General features: G+C 44.1%; 1 protein-coding gene across 1 annotated transcript; it reads right to left on the bottom strand.

The window, feature by feature from the left end:
* Positions 1-6,877: 6,877 nt before the first annotated feature.
* Positions 6,878-18,561, bottom strand: skp2 (S-phase kinase-associated protein 2, E3 ubiquitin protein ligase). The gene is made up of 10 exons (XM_087792303.1): positions 18,481-18,561; positions 17,010-17,254; positions 15,365-15,476; positions 14,179-14,322; positions 13,983-14,117; positions 13,817-13,915; positions 13,624-13,751; positions 13,498-13,549; positions 12,077-12,184; positions 6,878-7,697 (listed from the first exon to the last, which is right to left on the bottom strand). The coding sequence occupies exons 1-10, from the start codon at positions 18,501-18,503 to the stop codon at positions 7,490-7,492; spliced, it is 1,254 nt and encodes a 417-aa protein (XP_087648429.1). The 5' UTR covers positions 18,504-18,561; the 3' UTR covers positions 6,878-7,489.
* Positions 18,562-18,699: the final 138 nt, after the last annotated feature.

Below are 18,699 nucleotides of genomic sequence, written 5' to 3'. Positions count from 1 at the left end.
TTTGATGATCTACTGACTCCTTCAAGAAACATGTGTGTTTGATGATCTACTGACTCCTTCAAGAAACATCTGTGTTTGATGATCTACTGACTCCTTCAAGAAACATCTGTGTTTGATGATCTACTGACTCCTTTAAGAAACATCTCTGTGTTTGATGATCTACTGACTCCTTTAAGAAACATCTTAAGACGTTTCTATTTGTTCAGGCTTTTCCTTGAATTTCTCGAACTCCTGTGTTGTTCTCAGTATTATCTTGATCTTTGAAGTATGTACTGTTTTGAGTATTGTTTTGATTGTTAAAGCGCTTTGTGACCCTGGTCTCGAAAAGCGCTATATAAATATATATTACTTACTTACTTACTTACATCTCAGGTGATCTCTCAGGTGACATCTCAGGTGACATCTCAGGTGATATCTCAGGTGACATCTCAGGTGACATCTCAGGTGATATCTCAGGTGATATCTCAGGTGACATCTCAGGTGATATCTCAGGTGATATCTCAGGTGACATCTCAGGTGACATCTCAGGTGATATCTCAGGTGATATCTCAGGTGACATCTCAGGTGATATCTCAGGTGATATCTCAGGTGACATCTCAGGTGACATCTCAGGTGATATCTCAGGTGACATCTCAGGTGACATCTCAGGTGATATCTCAGGTGATATCTCAGGTGACATCTCAGGTGATATCTCAGGTGATATCTCAGGTGATATCTCAGGTGACATCTCAGGTGATATCTCAGGTGATATCTCAGGTGACATCTCAGGTGACATCTCAGGTGATATCTCAGGTGATATCTCAGGTGATATCTCAGGTGACATCTCAGGTGACATCTCAGGTGACATCTCAGGTGACATCTCAGGTGACATCTCAGGTGATATCTCAGGTGACATCTCAGGTGATATCTCAGGTGACATCTCAGGTGACATCTCAGGTGACATCTCAGGTGACATCTCAGGTGACATCTCAGGTGACATCTCAGGTGATATCTCAGGTGACATCTCAGGTGACATCTCAGGTGATATCTCAGGTGACATCTCAGGTGACATCTCAGGTGACATCTCAGGTGATATCTCAGGTGACATCTCAGGTGATATCTCAGGTGACATCTCAGGTGATATCTCAGGTGACATCTCAGGTGACATCTCAGGTGACATCTCAGGTGACATCTCAGGTGATATCTCAGGTGACATCTCAGGTGATATCTCAGGTGACATCTCAGGTGACATCTCAGGTGACATCTCAGGTGACATCTCAGGTGACATCTCAGGTGACATCTCAGGTGATATCTCAGGTGACATCTCAGGTGATATCTCAGGTGACATCTCAGGTGATCTCTCAGGTGACATCTCAGGTGACATCTCAGGTGACATCTCAGGTGACATCTCAGGTGATATCTCAGGTGACATCTCAGGTGACATCTCAGGTGATCTCTCAGGTGACATCTCAGGTGACATCTCAGGTGATATCTCAGGTGACATCTCAGGTGACATCTCAGGTGATATCTCAGGTGATATCTCAGGTGACATCTCAGGTGACATCTCAGGTGATATCTCAGGTGACATCTCAGGTGATATCTCAGGTGATATCTCAGGTGACATCTCAGGTGATATCTCAGGTGATATCTCAGGTGACATCTCAGGTGACATCTCAGGTGATATCTCAGGTGACATCTCAGGTGACATCTCAGGTGATCTCTCAGGTGACATCTCAGGTGACATCTCAGGTGATATCTCAGGTGACATCTCAGGTGACATCTCAGGTGATATCTCAGGTGACATCTCAGGTGATATCTCAGGTGACATCTCAGGTGACATCTCAGGTGACATCGCAGTTTTAGTGTATCTGCCAATCAAATGAGGTCTGAATCGGCAGATCTGTTGTGTGGAGTCCCTCAAGGTTCTGTTCTGGGTCCTTTATTGTTTTTGCTGTACTTGATTCCCCTCGGTACAATCATTCAGAGATTTCCAGATGTTTCTTATCACATGTTTGCTGATGACATCCAGCTCTACTGCTCTGTTGATCCAACTGAGCTCCAGAGGCTGAACTTAGTCAATTGTTGCTAGAAATCAAACAATGAGTGAAAACACTTTACAGCTTAATGTGGACAAAACTGAAACTCTGGTGATTGTTGATGATACGATTCCAGGGTTGAGTCAGTACTTGGGTGACTTATGTCTGTCTGTCAAACTGAGCCTGAGAAACCTGGGTGTTGTATTTGATAAAGACATGTCTCTTGTTCAACACTGAAGAAAACTGACCAGAAACTGTTTCCTTCAACTGAGAAAAATCTCTAAACTTAGGAAAATGTTGTCAGAACATGATCTGGATCTTATAATCCATGTTTGTTTCTTCTCGTCTGGACTATTGTAACAGTTTGTTTTCATGTCTTAACAAGAAGGATCGTCTCGTCTGCAGTTGATTCAGAATTCTGAGCCGCTCTAGTAGAAGAACTCACATCTTTGACCTTTGTTAGGTGACTTCTTATCTCCAGTCTTTCCTTCTGTCCCTCCTCCTCTCTGACCTTAAACTCCTGAGGTCACTTCTGGAGGCCGCTTCCCAACTGGTACCTTCTGTAGACCTGCTGCCTCTGGAGAGCTGTTGACTCTTTCACTCGCGTCACTTCGTCCCGTAGAATCTGTTTGGATGTCGTTGTGAACATTTTTCTGCTAAACTCACTTCTTCAGCTTCTTCCAGCTGTTTTTTGCAGTGTTTTCTGAATGTTCTTCTTGTCTTCTGTTGTCTGTCATTCGTTCCACTAACGTCAACACCGTCTGAAGATGCTGTGATAGAACATCTTGTTCTTCATCATTGATCACGTTGTCCAGAGATTCTGTCGTTCTTCTGGTTAACGCTCGCCTTCACTCGTGACTCCAGCCTCAGCAAGAACCTGAGCTGCTTCAGACCCTCAGACCTTCAGACCCGTCCTGCTCCTCCAGATCCTACTAGTGACCACGCCCCCTCTGCTGTCCATCAACAGTAGTGCACCTGCTCCTCACTAATAATCATCTAAACATGTTTCACACTCAGAACTACAAGCAGATTCCAGGCGTGGTTTCAATGGTTTTATTTGTGTAACGAAACACAAGAACTGACTCGCTGACCATCGATGACTCGAGAGCTGAGGTCTCCTTGGATGATGGAGTCCTCCAGGGTGAAGGGTCACGGTGTGACCCCCCTGGAGTCGACCATCATCTCCACGGTTTTCTGGGCGTTCATCTCCAGGTTGTTGCTGCTGCACCAGAAGATCCAGCTCCTGTAGGTTCATCTCCAGGTTGTTGCTGCTGCACCAGAAGATCCAGCTCCTGTAGGTTCATCTCCTGCTGCTGCACCAGAAGATCCAGCTCCTGTAGGTTCATCTCCAGGTTGTTGCTGCTGCACCAGAAGATCCACCTCCTGTAGGTTCATCTCCTGCTGCTGCACCAGAAGATCCACCTCCTGTAGGTTCATCTCCTGCTGCTGCACCAGAAGATCCACCTCCTGTAGGTTCATCTCCAGGTTGTTGCTGCTGCACCAGAAGATCCACCTCCTGTAGGTTCATCTCCAGGTTGTTGCTGCTGCACCAGAAGATCCACCTCCTGTAGGTTCATCTCCTGTTGCTGCACCAGAAGATCCACCTCCTGTAGGTTCATCTCCTGCTGCTGCACCAGAAGATCCACCTCCTGTAGGTTCATCTCCTGCTGCTGCACCAGAAGATCCACCTCCTGTAGGTTCATCTCCTGCTGCTGCACCAGAAGATCCACCTCCTGTAGGTTCATCTCCTGCTGCTGCACCAGAAGATCCACCTCATGTAGGTTCATCTCCTGTTGCTGCACCAGAAGATCCACCTCATGTAGGTTCATCTCCTGCTGCTGCACCAGAAGATCCACCTCCTGTAGGTTCATCTCCTGTTGCTGCACCAGAAGATCCACCTCATGTAGGTTCATCTCCTGCTGCTGCACCAGAAGATCCACCTCCTGTAGGTTCATCTCCTGCTGCTGCACCAGAAGATCCACCTCCTGTAGGTTCATCTCCTGCTGCTGCACCAGAAGATCCACCTCCTGTAGGTTCATCTCCTGCTGCTGCACCAGAAGATCCACCTCCTGTAGGTTCATCTCCAGGTTGTTGCTGCTGCACCAGAAGATCCAGCTCCTGTAGGTTCATCTCCAGGTTGTTGCTGCTGCACCAGAAGATCCACCTCCTGTAGGTTCATCTCCAGGTTGTTGCTGCTGCACCAGAAGATCCACCTCCTGTAGGTTCATCTCCTGTTGCTGCACCAGAAGATCCACCTCATGTAGGTTCATCTCCTGCTGCTGCACCAGAAGATCCACCTCCTGTAGGTTCATCTCCTGCTGCTGCACCAGAAGATCCACCTCCTGTAGGTTCATCTCCTGCTGCTGCACCAGAAGATCCACCTCCTGTAGGTTCATCTCCTGCTGCTGCACCAGAAGATCCACCTCCTGTAGGTTCATCTCCAGGTTGTTGCTGCTGCACCAGAAGATCCAGCTCCTGTAGGTTCATCTCCAGGTTGTTGCTGCTGCACCAGAAGATCCACCTCCTGTAGGTTCATCTCCAGGTTGTTGCTGCTGCACCAGAAGATCCACCTCCTGTAGGTTCATCTCCTGTTGCTGCACCAGAAGATCCACCTCATGTAGGTTCATCTCCTGCTGCTGCACCAGAAGATCCACCTCCTGTAGGTTCATCTCCTGCTGCTGCACCAGAAGATCCAGCTCCTGTAGGTTCATCTCCTGCTGCTGCACCAGAAGATCCAGCTCCTGTAGGTTCATCTCCAGGTTGTTGCTGCTGCACCAGAAGATCCAGCTCCTGTAGGTTCATCTCCTGCTGCTGCACCAGAAGATCCAGCTCCTGTAGGTTCATCTCCAGGTTGTTGCTGCTGCACCAGAAGATCCACCTCCTGTAGGTTCATCTCCTGCTGCTGCACCAGAAGATCCACCTCCTGTAGGTTCATCTCCTGCTGCTGCACCAGAAGATCCACCTCCTGTAGGTTCATCTCCTGCTGCTGCACCAGAAGATCCACCTCCTGTAGGTTCATCTCCAGGTTGTTGCTGCTGCACCAGAAGATCCACCTCCTGTAGGTTCATCTCCAGGTTGTTGCTGCTGCACCAGAAGATCCACCTCCTGTAGGTTCATCTCCTGTTGCTGCACCAGAAGATCCACCTCATGTAGGTTCATCTCCTGCTGCTGCACCAGAAGATCCACCTCCTGTAGGTTCATCTCCTGCTGCTGCACCAGAAGATCCACCTCCTGTAGGTTCATCTCCTGCTGCTGCACCAGAAGATCCAACTCCTGTAGGTTCATCTCCTGCTGCTGCACCAGAAGATCCACCTCCTGTAGGTTCATCTCCTGCTGCTGCACCAGAAGATCCACCTCATGTAGGTTCATCTCCTGCTGCTGCACCAGAAGATCCACCTCCTGTAGGTTCATCTCCTGCTGCTGCACCAGAAGATCCACCTCCTGTAGGTTCATCTCCTGCTGCTGCACCAGAAGATCCACCTCCTGTAGGTTCATCTCCTGCTGCTGCACCAGAAGATCCACCTCCTGTAGGTTCATCTCCAGATGAGTCCAATGGGGTCTCGTCGTCTGCAAACATCAGTTTAAGTGATGGAGCAGCAGGTGAGAGAACAGTGAGGGGGAGAGGACACAGCCTTGAGGGGCTCCAGAGACACGAGCCTCACACGCTGGCTCTGGTCCCTCAGGAAGTCCATGATCCACCTTCAGAGGAGTCTATGTTGAGCTGCTAGAACTTGGAGCAGAGACGATCCTGGCACAGGTTGGATCCAGATTCTGCAGAAGTGAAGGACCAGGTTCACGGTCGTCTCCAGACCTGTCGTCCCTCAGTGGATCCAGAAGGTTCTGAGGAGCAGGTCCAGAAGGTTCTGTAGAGCAGGACCAGATACAGAAGGTTCTGAGGAGCAGGACGAGATCCAGAAGGTTCTGAGGAGCAGGACCAGATTCAGAAGGTTCTGAGGAGCAGGACCAGATTCAGAAGGTTCTGAGGAGCAGGACCAGATCCAGAAGGTTCTGAGGAGCAGGACCAGAAGGTTCTGTAGAGCAGGACCAGATCCAGAAGGTTCTGAGGAGCAGGACCAGATCCAGAAGGTTCTGAGGAGCAGGACCAGATCCAGAAGGTTCTGAGGAGCAGGACCAGGAGCCTCCTGTGGTCGTCCAGTGATGCTGGGTTTCTTGGGAACAGAAACGATGGAGGATCTGATCATACATGACGAGCCGTCACCGGACGTGTCAATCATAAAAGCTGATGTTTCCTGAGCTGTCAGTCAATAACATTCAATCGACGATCAATCAATTCTTTGAAGCGTCAGTTTATTGATCAAGAAAACAGTCGAAAACAAACAGTGTTCGATTCAAGAATAACTGACGCGTAACAGTTGATGTTTTGATTGACAGTGAGTGACAGTTGAAGACCTAATGATGTTTTTATTGACAGTTGAAGACCTAATGATGTTTTGATTGACAGTTGAAGAACTAATGTTGTTTTGATTGATAGTTGAAGACCTAATGTTGTTTTGATTGACAGTGAGTGACAGTTGAAGATCTAAAGATGTTTTGATTGACAGTTGAAGACCTAATATTGTTTTGATTGACAGTTGAAGACCTAATGATGTTTTGATTGACAGTGAGTGACAGTTGAAGACCTAATGATGTTTTGATTGACAGTGAGTGACAGTTGAAGACCTAATGATGTTTTGATTGACAGTGAGTGACAGTTGAAGACCTAATATTGTTTTGATTGACAGTTGAAGACCTAATGATGTTTTGATTGACAGTGAGTGACAGTTGAAGACCTAATGATGTTTTGATTGACAGTGAGTGACAGTTGAAGACCTAATGATGTTTTGATTGACAGTGAGTGACAGTTGAAGACCTAATATTGTTTTGATTGACAGTTGAAGACCTAATGATGTTTTGATTGACAGTGAGTGACAGTTGAAGACCTAATGATGTTTTGATTGACAGTGAGTGACAGTTGAAGACCTAATGATGTTTTGATTGACAGTGAGTGACAGTTGAAGACCTAATATTGTTTTGATTGACAGTTGAAGACCTAATGATGTTTTGATTGACAGTGAGTGACAGTTGAAGACCTAATGATGTTTTGATTGACAGTGAGTGACAGTTGAAGACCTAATGATGTTTTGATTGACAGTGAGTGACAGTTGAAGACCTAATATTGTTTTGATTGACAGTGAGTGACAGTTGAAGACCTAATGATGTTTTGATTGACAGTGAGTGACAGTTGAAGACCTAATGATGTTTTGATTGACAGTGAGTGACAGTTGAAGACCTAATGATGTTTTGATTGACAGTGAGTGACAGTTCTGGAGCAGCTTCTTGATTCTTTCTTCATCATTGATTCACTTTTTCTGGACAAAACCTTCTGAACCAAAAACATTTTTTAAAAACTAGAAAAACTTCGTGTGGAAGTTAAAAACTATTAAAACTATAAAAACTATAAAAAGGGTAAAACGTTACACGCTGAAGCTCAGGCGACACTTCCTGCCCCACATCAGACGCTCGCCGCCGCCCCCTGCTGGCGTGGGTCGAGCGACGCAGGAGAAAGGTCTGGAGTTGATGCTGATGTGAGGAAGTTCTTTACTGAGCAGCGGCAGGTGAGACTCGCTGACCAGACCGAAGATGTCCAGCTGAGCCAGAGACGGAAACAAGGAGCCCACGTCCCTGAAGACACAGTTAACAAGTTATTACATGTCAATAAAGAAACTTTATTGATCCATGCAAACGTCAACGAATACATGTCAATAAAGAAACTTTATTGATCCATGCAGACGTCAACGAATACATGTCAATAAAGAAACTTTTTTGATCCCTGAAGACACGTCAACGAATACATGTCAATAAAGAAACTTTTTTGATCCCCGAAGACACGTCAACGAATACATGTCAATAAAGAAACTTTATTGATCCATGCAGACGTCAACGAATACATGTCAATAAAGAAACCTTTTTATCCCTGAAGACACGTCAACGAATACATGTCAATAAAGAAACTTTTTTATCCCCGAAGACACGTCAACGAATACATGTCAATAAAGAAACTTTTTTATCCCCGAAGACACGTCAACGAATACATGTCAATAAAGAAACTTTTTTATCCCCGAAGACACGTCAACGAATACATGTCAATAAAGAAACTTTTTTATCCCCGAAGACACGTCAACGAATACATGTCAATAAAGAAACTTTTTTATCCCCAAAGACACGTCAACGAATACATGTCAATAAAGAAACCTTTTTATCCCCGAAGACACGTCAACGAATACATGTCAATAAAGAAACCTTTTTATCCCCGAAGACACGTCAACGAATACATGTCAATAAAGAAACTTTTTTGATCCCCGAAGACACGTCAACGAATACATGTCAATAAAGAAACTTTTTTATCCCCGAAGACACGTCAACGAATACATGTCAATAAAGAAACTTTTTTATCCCCGAAGACACGTCAACGAATACATGTCAATAAAGAAACTTTTTTATCCCCGAAGACACGTCAACGAATACATGTCAATAAAGAAACTTTATTGATCCATGCAGACGTCAACGAATACATGTCAATAAAGAAACCTTTTTATCCCCGAAGACACGTCAACGAATACATGTCAATAAAGAAACTTTTTTATCCCCGAAGACACGTCAACGAATACATGTCAATAAAGAAACCTTTTTATCCCCGAAGACACGTCAACGAATCCATGTCAATAATGAAACCTTTTTATCCCCGAAGACACGTCAACGAATACATGTCAATAAAGAAACCTTTTTATCCCCGAAGACACGTCAACGAATACATGTCAATAAAGAAACTTTTTTATCCCCGAAGACACGTCAACGAATACATGTCAATAAAGAAACCTTTTTATCCCCGAAGACACGTCAACGAATACATGTCAATAAAGAAACCTTTTTATCCCCGAAGACACGTCAACGAATACATGTCAATAAAGAAACTTTTTTATCCCTGAAGACACGTCAACGAATACATGTCAATAAAGAAACTTTTTTATCCCCGAAGACACGTCAACGAATACATGTCAATAAAGAAACTTTATTGATCCATGCAGACGTCAACGAATACATGTCAATAAAGAAACCTTTTTATCCCCGAAGACACGTCAACGAATACATGTCAATAAAGAAACTTTTTTATCCCCGAAGACACGTCAACGAATACATGTCAATAAAGAAACCTTTTTATCCCCGAAGACACGTCAACGAATCCATGTCAATAATGAAACCTTTTTATCCCCGAAGACACGTCAACGAATACATGTCAATAAAGAAACCTTTTTATCCCCGAAGACACGTCAACGAATACATGTCAATAAAGAAACTTTTTTATCCCCGAAGACACGTCAACGAATACATGTCAATAAAGAAACCTTTTTATCCCCGAAGACACGTCAACGAATACATGTCAATAAAGAAACCTTTTTATCCCCGAAGACACGTCAACGAATACATGTCAATAAAGAAACCTTTTTATCCCCGAAGACACGTCAACGAATACATGTCAATAAAGAAACCTTTTTATCCCCGAAGACACGTCAACGAATACATGTCAATAAAGAAACCTTTTTATCCCCGAAGACACGTCAACGAATACATGTCAATAAAGAAACTTTTTTATCCCCGAAGACACGTCAACGAATACATGTCAATAAAGAAACCTTTTTATCCCCGAAGACACGTCAACGAATACATGTCAATAAAGAAACTTTTTTATCCCCGAAGACACGTCAACGAATACATGTCAATAAAGAAACCTTTTTATCCCCGAAGACACGTCAACGAATACATGTCAATAAAGAAACTTTTTTATCCCTGAAGACACGTCAACGAATACATGTCAATAAAGAAACTTTTTTATCCCCGAAGACACGTCAACGAATACATGTCAATAAAGAAACTTTATTGATCCATGCAGACGTCAACGAATACATGTCAATAAAGAAACCTTTTTATCCCCGAAGACACGTCAACGAATACATGTCAATAAAGAAACTTTTTTATCCCCGAAGACACGTCAACGAATACATGTCAATAAAGAAACCTTTTTATCCCCGAAGACACGTCAACGAATCCATGTCAATAATGAAACCTTTTTATCCCCGAAGACACGTCAACGAATACATGTCAATAAAGAAACCTTTTTATCCCCGAAGACACGTCAACGAATACATGTCAATAAAGAAACTTTTTTATCCCCGAAGACACGTCAACGAATACATGTCAATAAAGAAACCTTTTTATCCCCGAAGACACGTCAACGAATACATGTCAATAAAGAAACCTTTTTATCCCCGAAGACACGTCAACGAATACATGTCAATAAAGAAACTTTTTTATCCCTGAAGACACGTCAACGAATACATGTCAATAAAGAAACTTTTTTATCCCCGAAGACACGTCAACGAATACATGTCAATAAAGAAACTTTATTGATCCATGCAGACGTCAACGAATACATGTCAATAAAGAAACCTTTTTATCCCCGAAGACACGTCAACGAATACATGTCAACGAATACATGTCAATAAAGAAACTTTTTTATCCCCGAAGACACGTCAACGAATACATGTCAATAAAGAAACCTTTTTATCCCCGAAGACACGTCAACGAATCCATGTCAATAATGAAACCTTTTTATCCCCGAAGACACGTCAACGAATACATGTCAATAAAGAAACCTTTTTATCCCCGAAGACACGTCAACGAATACATGTCAATAAAGAAACTTTTTTATCCCCGAAGACACGTCAACGAATACATGTCAATAAAGAAACCTTTTTATCCCCGAAGACACGTCAACGAATACATGTCAATAAAGAAACCTTTTTATCCCCGAAGACACGTCAACGAATACATGTCAATAAAGAAACCTTTTTATCCCCGAAGACACGTCAACGAATACATGTCAATAAAGAAACCTTTTTATCCCCGAAGACACGTCAACGAATACATGTCAATAAAGAAACCTTTTTATCCCCGAAGACACGTCAACGAATACATGTCAATAAAGAAACTTTTTTATCCCCGAAGACACGTCAACGAATACATGTCAATAAAGAAACCTTTTTATCCCCGAAGACACGTCAACGAATACATGTCAATAAAGAAACTTTTTTATCCCCGAAGACACGTCAACGAATACATGTCAATAAAGAAACCTTTTTATCCCCGAAGACACGTCAACGAATACATGTCAATAAAGAAACTTTTTTATCCCCGAAGACACGTCAACGAATACATGTCAATAAAGAAACCTTTTTATCCCCGAAGACACGTCAACGAATACATGTCAATAAAGAAACTTTTTTATCCCCGAAGACACGTCAACGAATACATGTCAATAAAGAAACCTTTTTATCCCCGAAGACACGTCAACGAATACATGTCAATAAAGAAACCTTTTTATCCCCGAAGACACGTCAACGAATACATGTCAATAAAGAAACCTTTTTATCCCCGAAGACACGTCAACGAATACATGTCAATAAAGAAACCTTTTTATCCCCGAAGACACGTCAACGAATACATGTCAATAAAGAAACCTTTTTATCCCCGAAGACACGTCAACGAATACATGTCAATAAAGAAACCTTTTTATCCCCGAAGACACGTCAACGAATACATGTCAATAAAGAAACTTTTTTATCCCCGAAGACACGTCAACGAATACATGTCAATAAAGAAACCTTTTTATCCCCGAAGACACGTCAACGAATACATGTCAATAAAGAAACTTTTTTATCCCCGAAGACACGTCAACGAATACATGTCAATAAAGAAACCTTTTTATCCCCGAAGACACGTCAACGAATACATGTCAATAAAGAAACTTTTTTATCCCCGAAGACACGTCAACGAATACATGTCAATAAAGAAACCTTTTTATCCCCGAAGACACGTCAACGAATACATGTCAATAAAGAAACTTTTTTATCCCCGAAGACACGTCAACGAATGTCAGAACATGATTGAATTTACACAAACTTCAAAGATCAAAAGTCTTAAAGGAGTCAATAGTATAAACGTACGTCAGCGCCGCCAGGTGGATGTGGTAGCAGCGACTCAGGCTCAGGTGCTGCAGTCGAGGCAACTGTGACAAGACGTGGAGACAGTCTGACATGAGGAGACTACTGTCACTGCAACACAACAAACAATGGAGTGAGGAACACTGTGTGTCTTTGTGCGTCTGTTACTAGAGTCTAGGACTGGACAATAATACACATATATACTTGTTACTACACTATCACAACACCAGAGTCAAGTACTGGACAATACTACACATATATACTTGTTACTACACTATCACAACACCAGAGTCAAGTACTGGACAATACTACACATATATCTGTTACTACACTATCACAACACCAGAGTCAAGTACTGGACAATACTACACATATATACTTGTTACTACACTATCACAACACCAGAGTCAAGTACTGGACAATACTACACATATATACTTGTTACTACACTATCACAACACCAGAGTCAAGTACTGGACAATACTACACATATATACTTGTTACTACACTATCACAACACCAGAGTCAAGTACTGGACAATACTACACATATATACTTGTTACTACACTATCACAACACCAGAGTCTAGTACTGGACAATACTACACATATATACTTGTTACTACACATATATACTTGTTACTACACTATCACAACACCAGAGTCAAGTACTGGACAATACTACACATATATACTTGTTACTACACTATCACAACACCAGAGTCTAGTACTGGACAATACTACACATGTATACTTGTTACTACACTATCACAACACCAGAGTCTAGTACTGGACAATACTACACATATATACTTGTTACTACACATATATACTTGTTACTACACTATCACAACACCAGAGTCAAGTACTGGACAATACTACACATATATACTTGTTACTACACTATCACAACACCAGAGTCTAGTACTGGACAATACTACACATGTATACTTGTTACTAAACTATCACAACACCAGAGTCAAGTACTGGACAATACTACACATATATACTTGTTACTACACTATCACAACACCAGAGTCTAGTACTGGACAATACTACACATATATACTTGTTACTACACTATCACAACACCAGAGTCAAGTACTGGACAATACTACACATATATACTTGTTACTACACTATCACAACACCAGAGTCAAGTACTGGACAATACTACACATATATACTTGTTACTACACTATCACAACACCAGAGTCAAGTACTGGACAATACTACACATATATACTTGTTACTACACATATATACTTGTTACTACACTTATATACTTGTTACTACACTTATATACTTGTTACTACACTATCACTATACATCGTTCACACTCTTGATAACAACTCGACCATCAATTCAAAGATTTCCTCAATTTAACCAAGAGGTTCAAAGTTCAGGTGAAGAATCAAGACTTACTTCAGATCCAGGGTGAGAAGATTCGAACATCTGTCCACAAGAACTCTGACATCTGCAAACAAAGGTCACGATCGTCACCAAATCATGTCTTTGTTTACAGTTTAAAGCAACAACACAAACACTTGCCTTCCAGCGCGAGCGTGTCTCTGTAGCCGCTCAGGTTCAGGTGCGTCACACTCGCACTCAGGTGCTTCACCACGCTCTTCACCTGCTCGCCCTGGAAGTCACACCAGGAGATGTTCAGCTGCTCCATCCTGAGCACACAACAACCGTCAAGCACCAGCGTTATATCGAGCAGGACCAGGAGCAGGAGCAGCACCTGCAGCAGGACTCCAGCAGGTCGTCCAGCGCCGCGGCGCCGAACCCGGAGCAGCCGCACAGGTTGAGCTGGACCAGAGACGTGTTCTGTGCGAGCGAGCTGGAGGACGAGAAGAACCCGTGAGCCACTGACGGTCGAAGCCGCCGCCGGTCGTCCCCGCACTGACCTGATGATGGCGTCAGAGAGTCGCAGACCCTCCAGGCTCAGACACTGCAGCTGCCGGCAGCGGGTCAGGAGGTTCTGCAGCGTGAAGGTGCTGATGATGGCGCTGGACAGATCCAGCTGCACCAGCTGCAGCGTCCTGAACACACACACACCCGTCACCATCGCCGTGACGACAGCAGTCACGCGTGTCGACTCACCTGAGGTCCGACACCTGCCCGTCAGCCACGGAGGTCCGAGGGCAGCGCAGGCGCCGCACTCCGTACTTGAGCAGCTGCTGCAGCGCCGGAGCCACACGACTCATCCCGACCAGATCCACGCCGACCCACAGAGACTCGTCCGACCTGCAGCGGGTCACGGGTCACGCATGAGTCAGATATTATTTATCATTATATTATTTATATACCAGTGTGTCTGAGATTCAAGACCAAAACACTTGACCTTGAAAAACAACCAGATTCACAAACTCAATAATAGTAAGAAAAAAAATACAATCAATAAAGTCTGTTGCTCGACTTGATTGATCGTGAGTCGTCATGTCAAACTCAAGCACCCCGGGAGGACGCGCGCGACCCCGGGAGGACGCGCGCGACCCCGGGAGGACGCGCGCGACCCCGGGAGGACGCGCGCGACCCCGGGAGGACGCGCGCGACCCCGGGAGGACGCGCGCGACCCCGGGAGGACGCGCGCGACCCCGGGAGGACGCGCGCGACCCCGGGAGGACGCGCGCGACCCCGGGAGGACGCGCGCGACCCCGGGAGGACGCGCGCGACCCCGGGAGGACGCGCGCGACCCCGGGAGGACGCGCGCGACCCCGGGAGGACGCGCGCGACCCCGGGAGGACGCGCGCGACCCCGGGAGGACGCGCGCGACCCCGGGAGGACGCGCGCGACCCCGGGACACTAAAGGACAGCAGTGAGACACTAAAGGACAGCAGTGAGACACTAAAGGACAGCAGTGAGACACTAAAGGACAGCAGTGAGACACTAAAGGACAGCAGTGAGACACTAAAGGACAGCAGTGAGACACTAAAGGACAGCAGTGAGACACTAAAGGACAGCAGTGAGACACTAAAGGACAGCAGTGAGACACTAAAGGACAGCAGTGAGACACTAAAGGACAGCAGTGAGACACTAAAGGACAGCAGTGAGACACTAAAGGACAGCAGTGAGACACTAAAGGACAGCAGTGAGACACTAAAGGACAGCAGTGAGACACTAAAGGACAGCAGTGAGACACTAAAGGACAGCAGTGAGACACTAAAGGACAACAGTGAGACACTAAAGGACAACAGTGAGACACTAAAGGACAGCAGTGAGACACTAAAGGACAGCAGTGAGACACTAAAGGACAGCAGTGAGACACTAAAGGACAGCAGTGACTCACACGATACGGTTCCAGCGCTGACAGACTCGAGCCGTTCGCAGAAGATCTCGTAGAGGAAGAAACCACAGGATCCTGAGCAGCAGCTCGTCTGGAAGTTGATCCCAAGAGATCTCTGCACCAAGAACATCATCCATGAACACACGACTCACAACAAGATGGTGGACGTCACATGTTTATTGTTATCATCATCATCATCATCATCATCATCACTCTGAACACACTCCTTCTTCCTCCTGGACCTTGTTATCATCATCATCTTCATCATCACTCTGAACACACTCCTTCTTCCTCCTGGACCTTGTTATCATCATCATCTTCATCATCATCATCATCATCACTCTGAACACACTCCTTCTTCCTCCTGGACCTTGTTATCATCATCATCATCATCATCATCACTCTGAACACACTCCTTCCTCCTGGACCTTGTTATCATCATCATCATCATCATCTCCATCACTCACTCTGAACACACTCCTTCTTCCTCCTGGACCTTGTTATCATCATCATCTTCATCACTCACTCTGAACACACTCCTTCTTCCTCCTGGACCTTGTTATCATCATCATCATCTTCTTCATCACTCACTCTGAACACACTCCTTCTTCCTCCTCGACCTTGTTATCATCATCATCTTCATCATCATCTTCATCACTCACTCTGAACACACTCCTTCCTCCTCGACCTTGTTATCATCATCATCATCATCTTCTTCATCATCATCATCATCTTCATCACTCACTCTGAACACACTCCTTCTTCCTCCTGGACCTTGTTATCATCATCATCATCATCTTCTTCATCACTCACTCTGAACACACTCCTTCTTCCTCCTGGACCTTGTTATCATCATCATCATCATCTTCTTCATCACTCACTCTGAACACACTCCTTCTTCCTCCTGGACCTTGTTATCATCATCATCATCATCTTCTTCATCACTCACTCTGAACACACTCCTTCTTCCTCCTGGACCTTGTTATCATCATCATCATCATCTTCTTCATCACTCACTCTGAACACACTCCTTCTTCCTCCTGGACCTTGTTATCATCATCATCATCATCATCTTCTTCATCATCATCATCTTCTTCATCACTCACTCTGAACACACTCCTTCTTCCTCCTGGACCTTGTTATCATCATCATCATCATCATCTTCTTCATCACTCACTCTGAACACACTCCTTCTTCCTCCTGGACCTTGTTATCATCATCATCATCATCATCTTCTTCATCATCATCATCTTCATCACTCACTCTGAACACACTCCTTCTTCCTCCTGGACCTTGTTATCATCATCATCATCATCATCTTCTTCATCATCTTCTTCGTCACTCACTCTGAACACACTCCTTCTTCCTCCTGGACCTTGTTATCATCATCATCATCATCATCTTCTTCATCACTCACTCTGAACACACTCCTTCTTCCTCCTGGACCTTGTTATCATCATCATCATCATCATCTTCTTCATCATCATCACTCACTCTGAACACACTCCTTCTTCCTCCTGGACCTTGTTATCATCATCATCATCATCATCTTCTTCATCATCTTCTTCGTCACTCACTCTGAACACACTCCTTCTTCCTCCTGGACCTTGTTATCATCATCATCATCATCATCTTCTTCATCACTCACTCTGAACACACTCCTTCTTCCTCCTGGACCTCTTGGCCAACACAAACTGGCCCGAGTCGTTCTCCTTGTTGTCGTCGGGCAGGTGCGGGCGCTTGTGTTCGGGGGTCCAGTGCTGGATCAGACCCGTTGGGGTGAACTCGTTCCCGAGACCCTCGCCCAGGACCGACCTGGACTTCCTCTTGCTGCCCCCGGACTTGGACAGCGAGCTGGTCTGGACCCGCAGGACCTCGTGCAGGCGAGACATGCTGGAGGAACAGAGACCAGGTGTGAAGGTGTCGTTTAGGAACACAGGTGAGCATCACGTGACCCCTGGTGTGTTTGTCAAAGGTCGCCTGAGTTGGGGTCAGAAGTGCCGCCATATTGAGTCACCGGCGCCAACTTTAAAGTGTCTTCAAGTCTTTCTACACACGTTCAAAGAAACATCCTTCGAGTCTGAGCTTTGTGTCGCGTTGATGATGTGGATGTGACTCTATTGAGGATCTATTGAGGATCTATTGAGAATCTATTGAGGATCTATTGAGGATCTATTGAGGATCTATTGAGGATCTATTGAGGATCTATTGAGGATCTATTGAGAATCTATTGAGAATCTATTGAGAATCTATTGAGGATCTATTGAGGATCTATTGAGGATCTATTGAGAATCTATTGAGAATCTATTGAGAATCTATTGAGGATCTATTGAGGATCTATTGAGGATCTATTGAGGATCTATTGAGGATCTATTGAGAGTCTATTGAGAGTCTATTGAGAGTCTATTGAGGATCTATTGAGAGTATATTGAGAGTATATTGAGAGTATATTGAGAGTATATTGAGAGTATATTGAGAGTCTATTGAGAGTCTATTGAGAGTATATTGAGGATCTATTAAGGTAAGGTAAGGTAAAACTTTATTGATCCCTCAGGAGGTCTCCTTTGGGAAATTGTTTTTTACCAATAGCCAGCAATTTTTCATAAACAATAAAAAATAATACATAAAAGATATATATATATATAATATTGAGGATCTATTGAGAGTCTATTGAGGATCTATTGAGAGTATATTGAGAGTATATTGAGGATCTATTGAGGATCTATTGAGAGTCTATTGAGGATCTATTGAGGATCTATTGAGAGTCTATTGAGAGTCTATTGAGGATCTATTGAGGATCTATTGAGAGTCTATTGAGAATCTATTGAGAGTCTATTGAGGACAGAACACAAGATGTTGGCGCTGAAGAGAAAGCGCGGCATCTCTCGCTACACTTTAAATCCATCATTATCGATATGAAATAAAAACATTCTTTTTAAAAAAAACACACCTTTTGATGCAGTGATCGCCACAGAACATTCTATTGTTAAACATCAAAGTCTCTGTTAAACACATGATTCTCTTGTTCATGAATCTGGACTAAAAGTCGTTAAATGTTTGATTCTTTTCATCTTCAAACATCTTTAAGCTTCAAAAGTAACTTTTCGAACTGTTCCTACCTGTTCTCTGGCATCTCCTCCATTGATGTGCAAACAAACAAATCCCTCCAAACTCGATGCTTTAAACTGCGCGCAGCTGCAGCGACGTCATCATTACGCGACAATTTGGCGGTTTGTCAGTAACGACGCGACGCCCTCTAGCGTCCCGGAGGAGGTAACGCATGTATCAAACGACAGTTAATTAAATATATTAAATAATGAGGTTAAAGTCACAATTTA

The sequence above is a fragment of the Callionymus lyra genome, chromosome 5, assembly GCF_982586985.1.
Source record: "Callionymus lyra chromosome 5, fCalLyr1.hap1.1, whole genome shotgun sequence".
Classification (NCBI taxonomy): Eukaryota; Metazoa; Chordata; class Actinopteri; order Syngnathiformes; family Callionymidae; genus Callionymus; species Callionymus lyra.
Note: the sequence above shows the minus strand (reverse complement) of the source record. Positions and strands in the feature narration are given on the sequence as shown.

Excerpts from the sequence above, each read along its gene's own strand:
- skp2 (XM_087792303.1), bottom strand. The coding sequence starts at position 18,503 with ATGGAGGAGATGCCAGAGAACAG. Across the intron at positions 17,255-18,480 it reads GAGGAGATGCCAGAGAACAG|CATGTCTCGCCTGCACGAGG; the intron begins GTAGGAACAGTT and ends CTGTTCCTCCAG. Across the intron at positions 14,118-14,178 it reads GGGCAGGTGTCGGACCTCAG|GACGCTGCAGCTGGTGCAGC; the intron begins GTGAGTCGACAC and ends GTGTGTGTTCAG.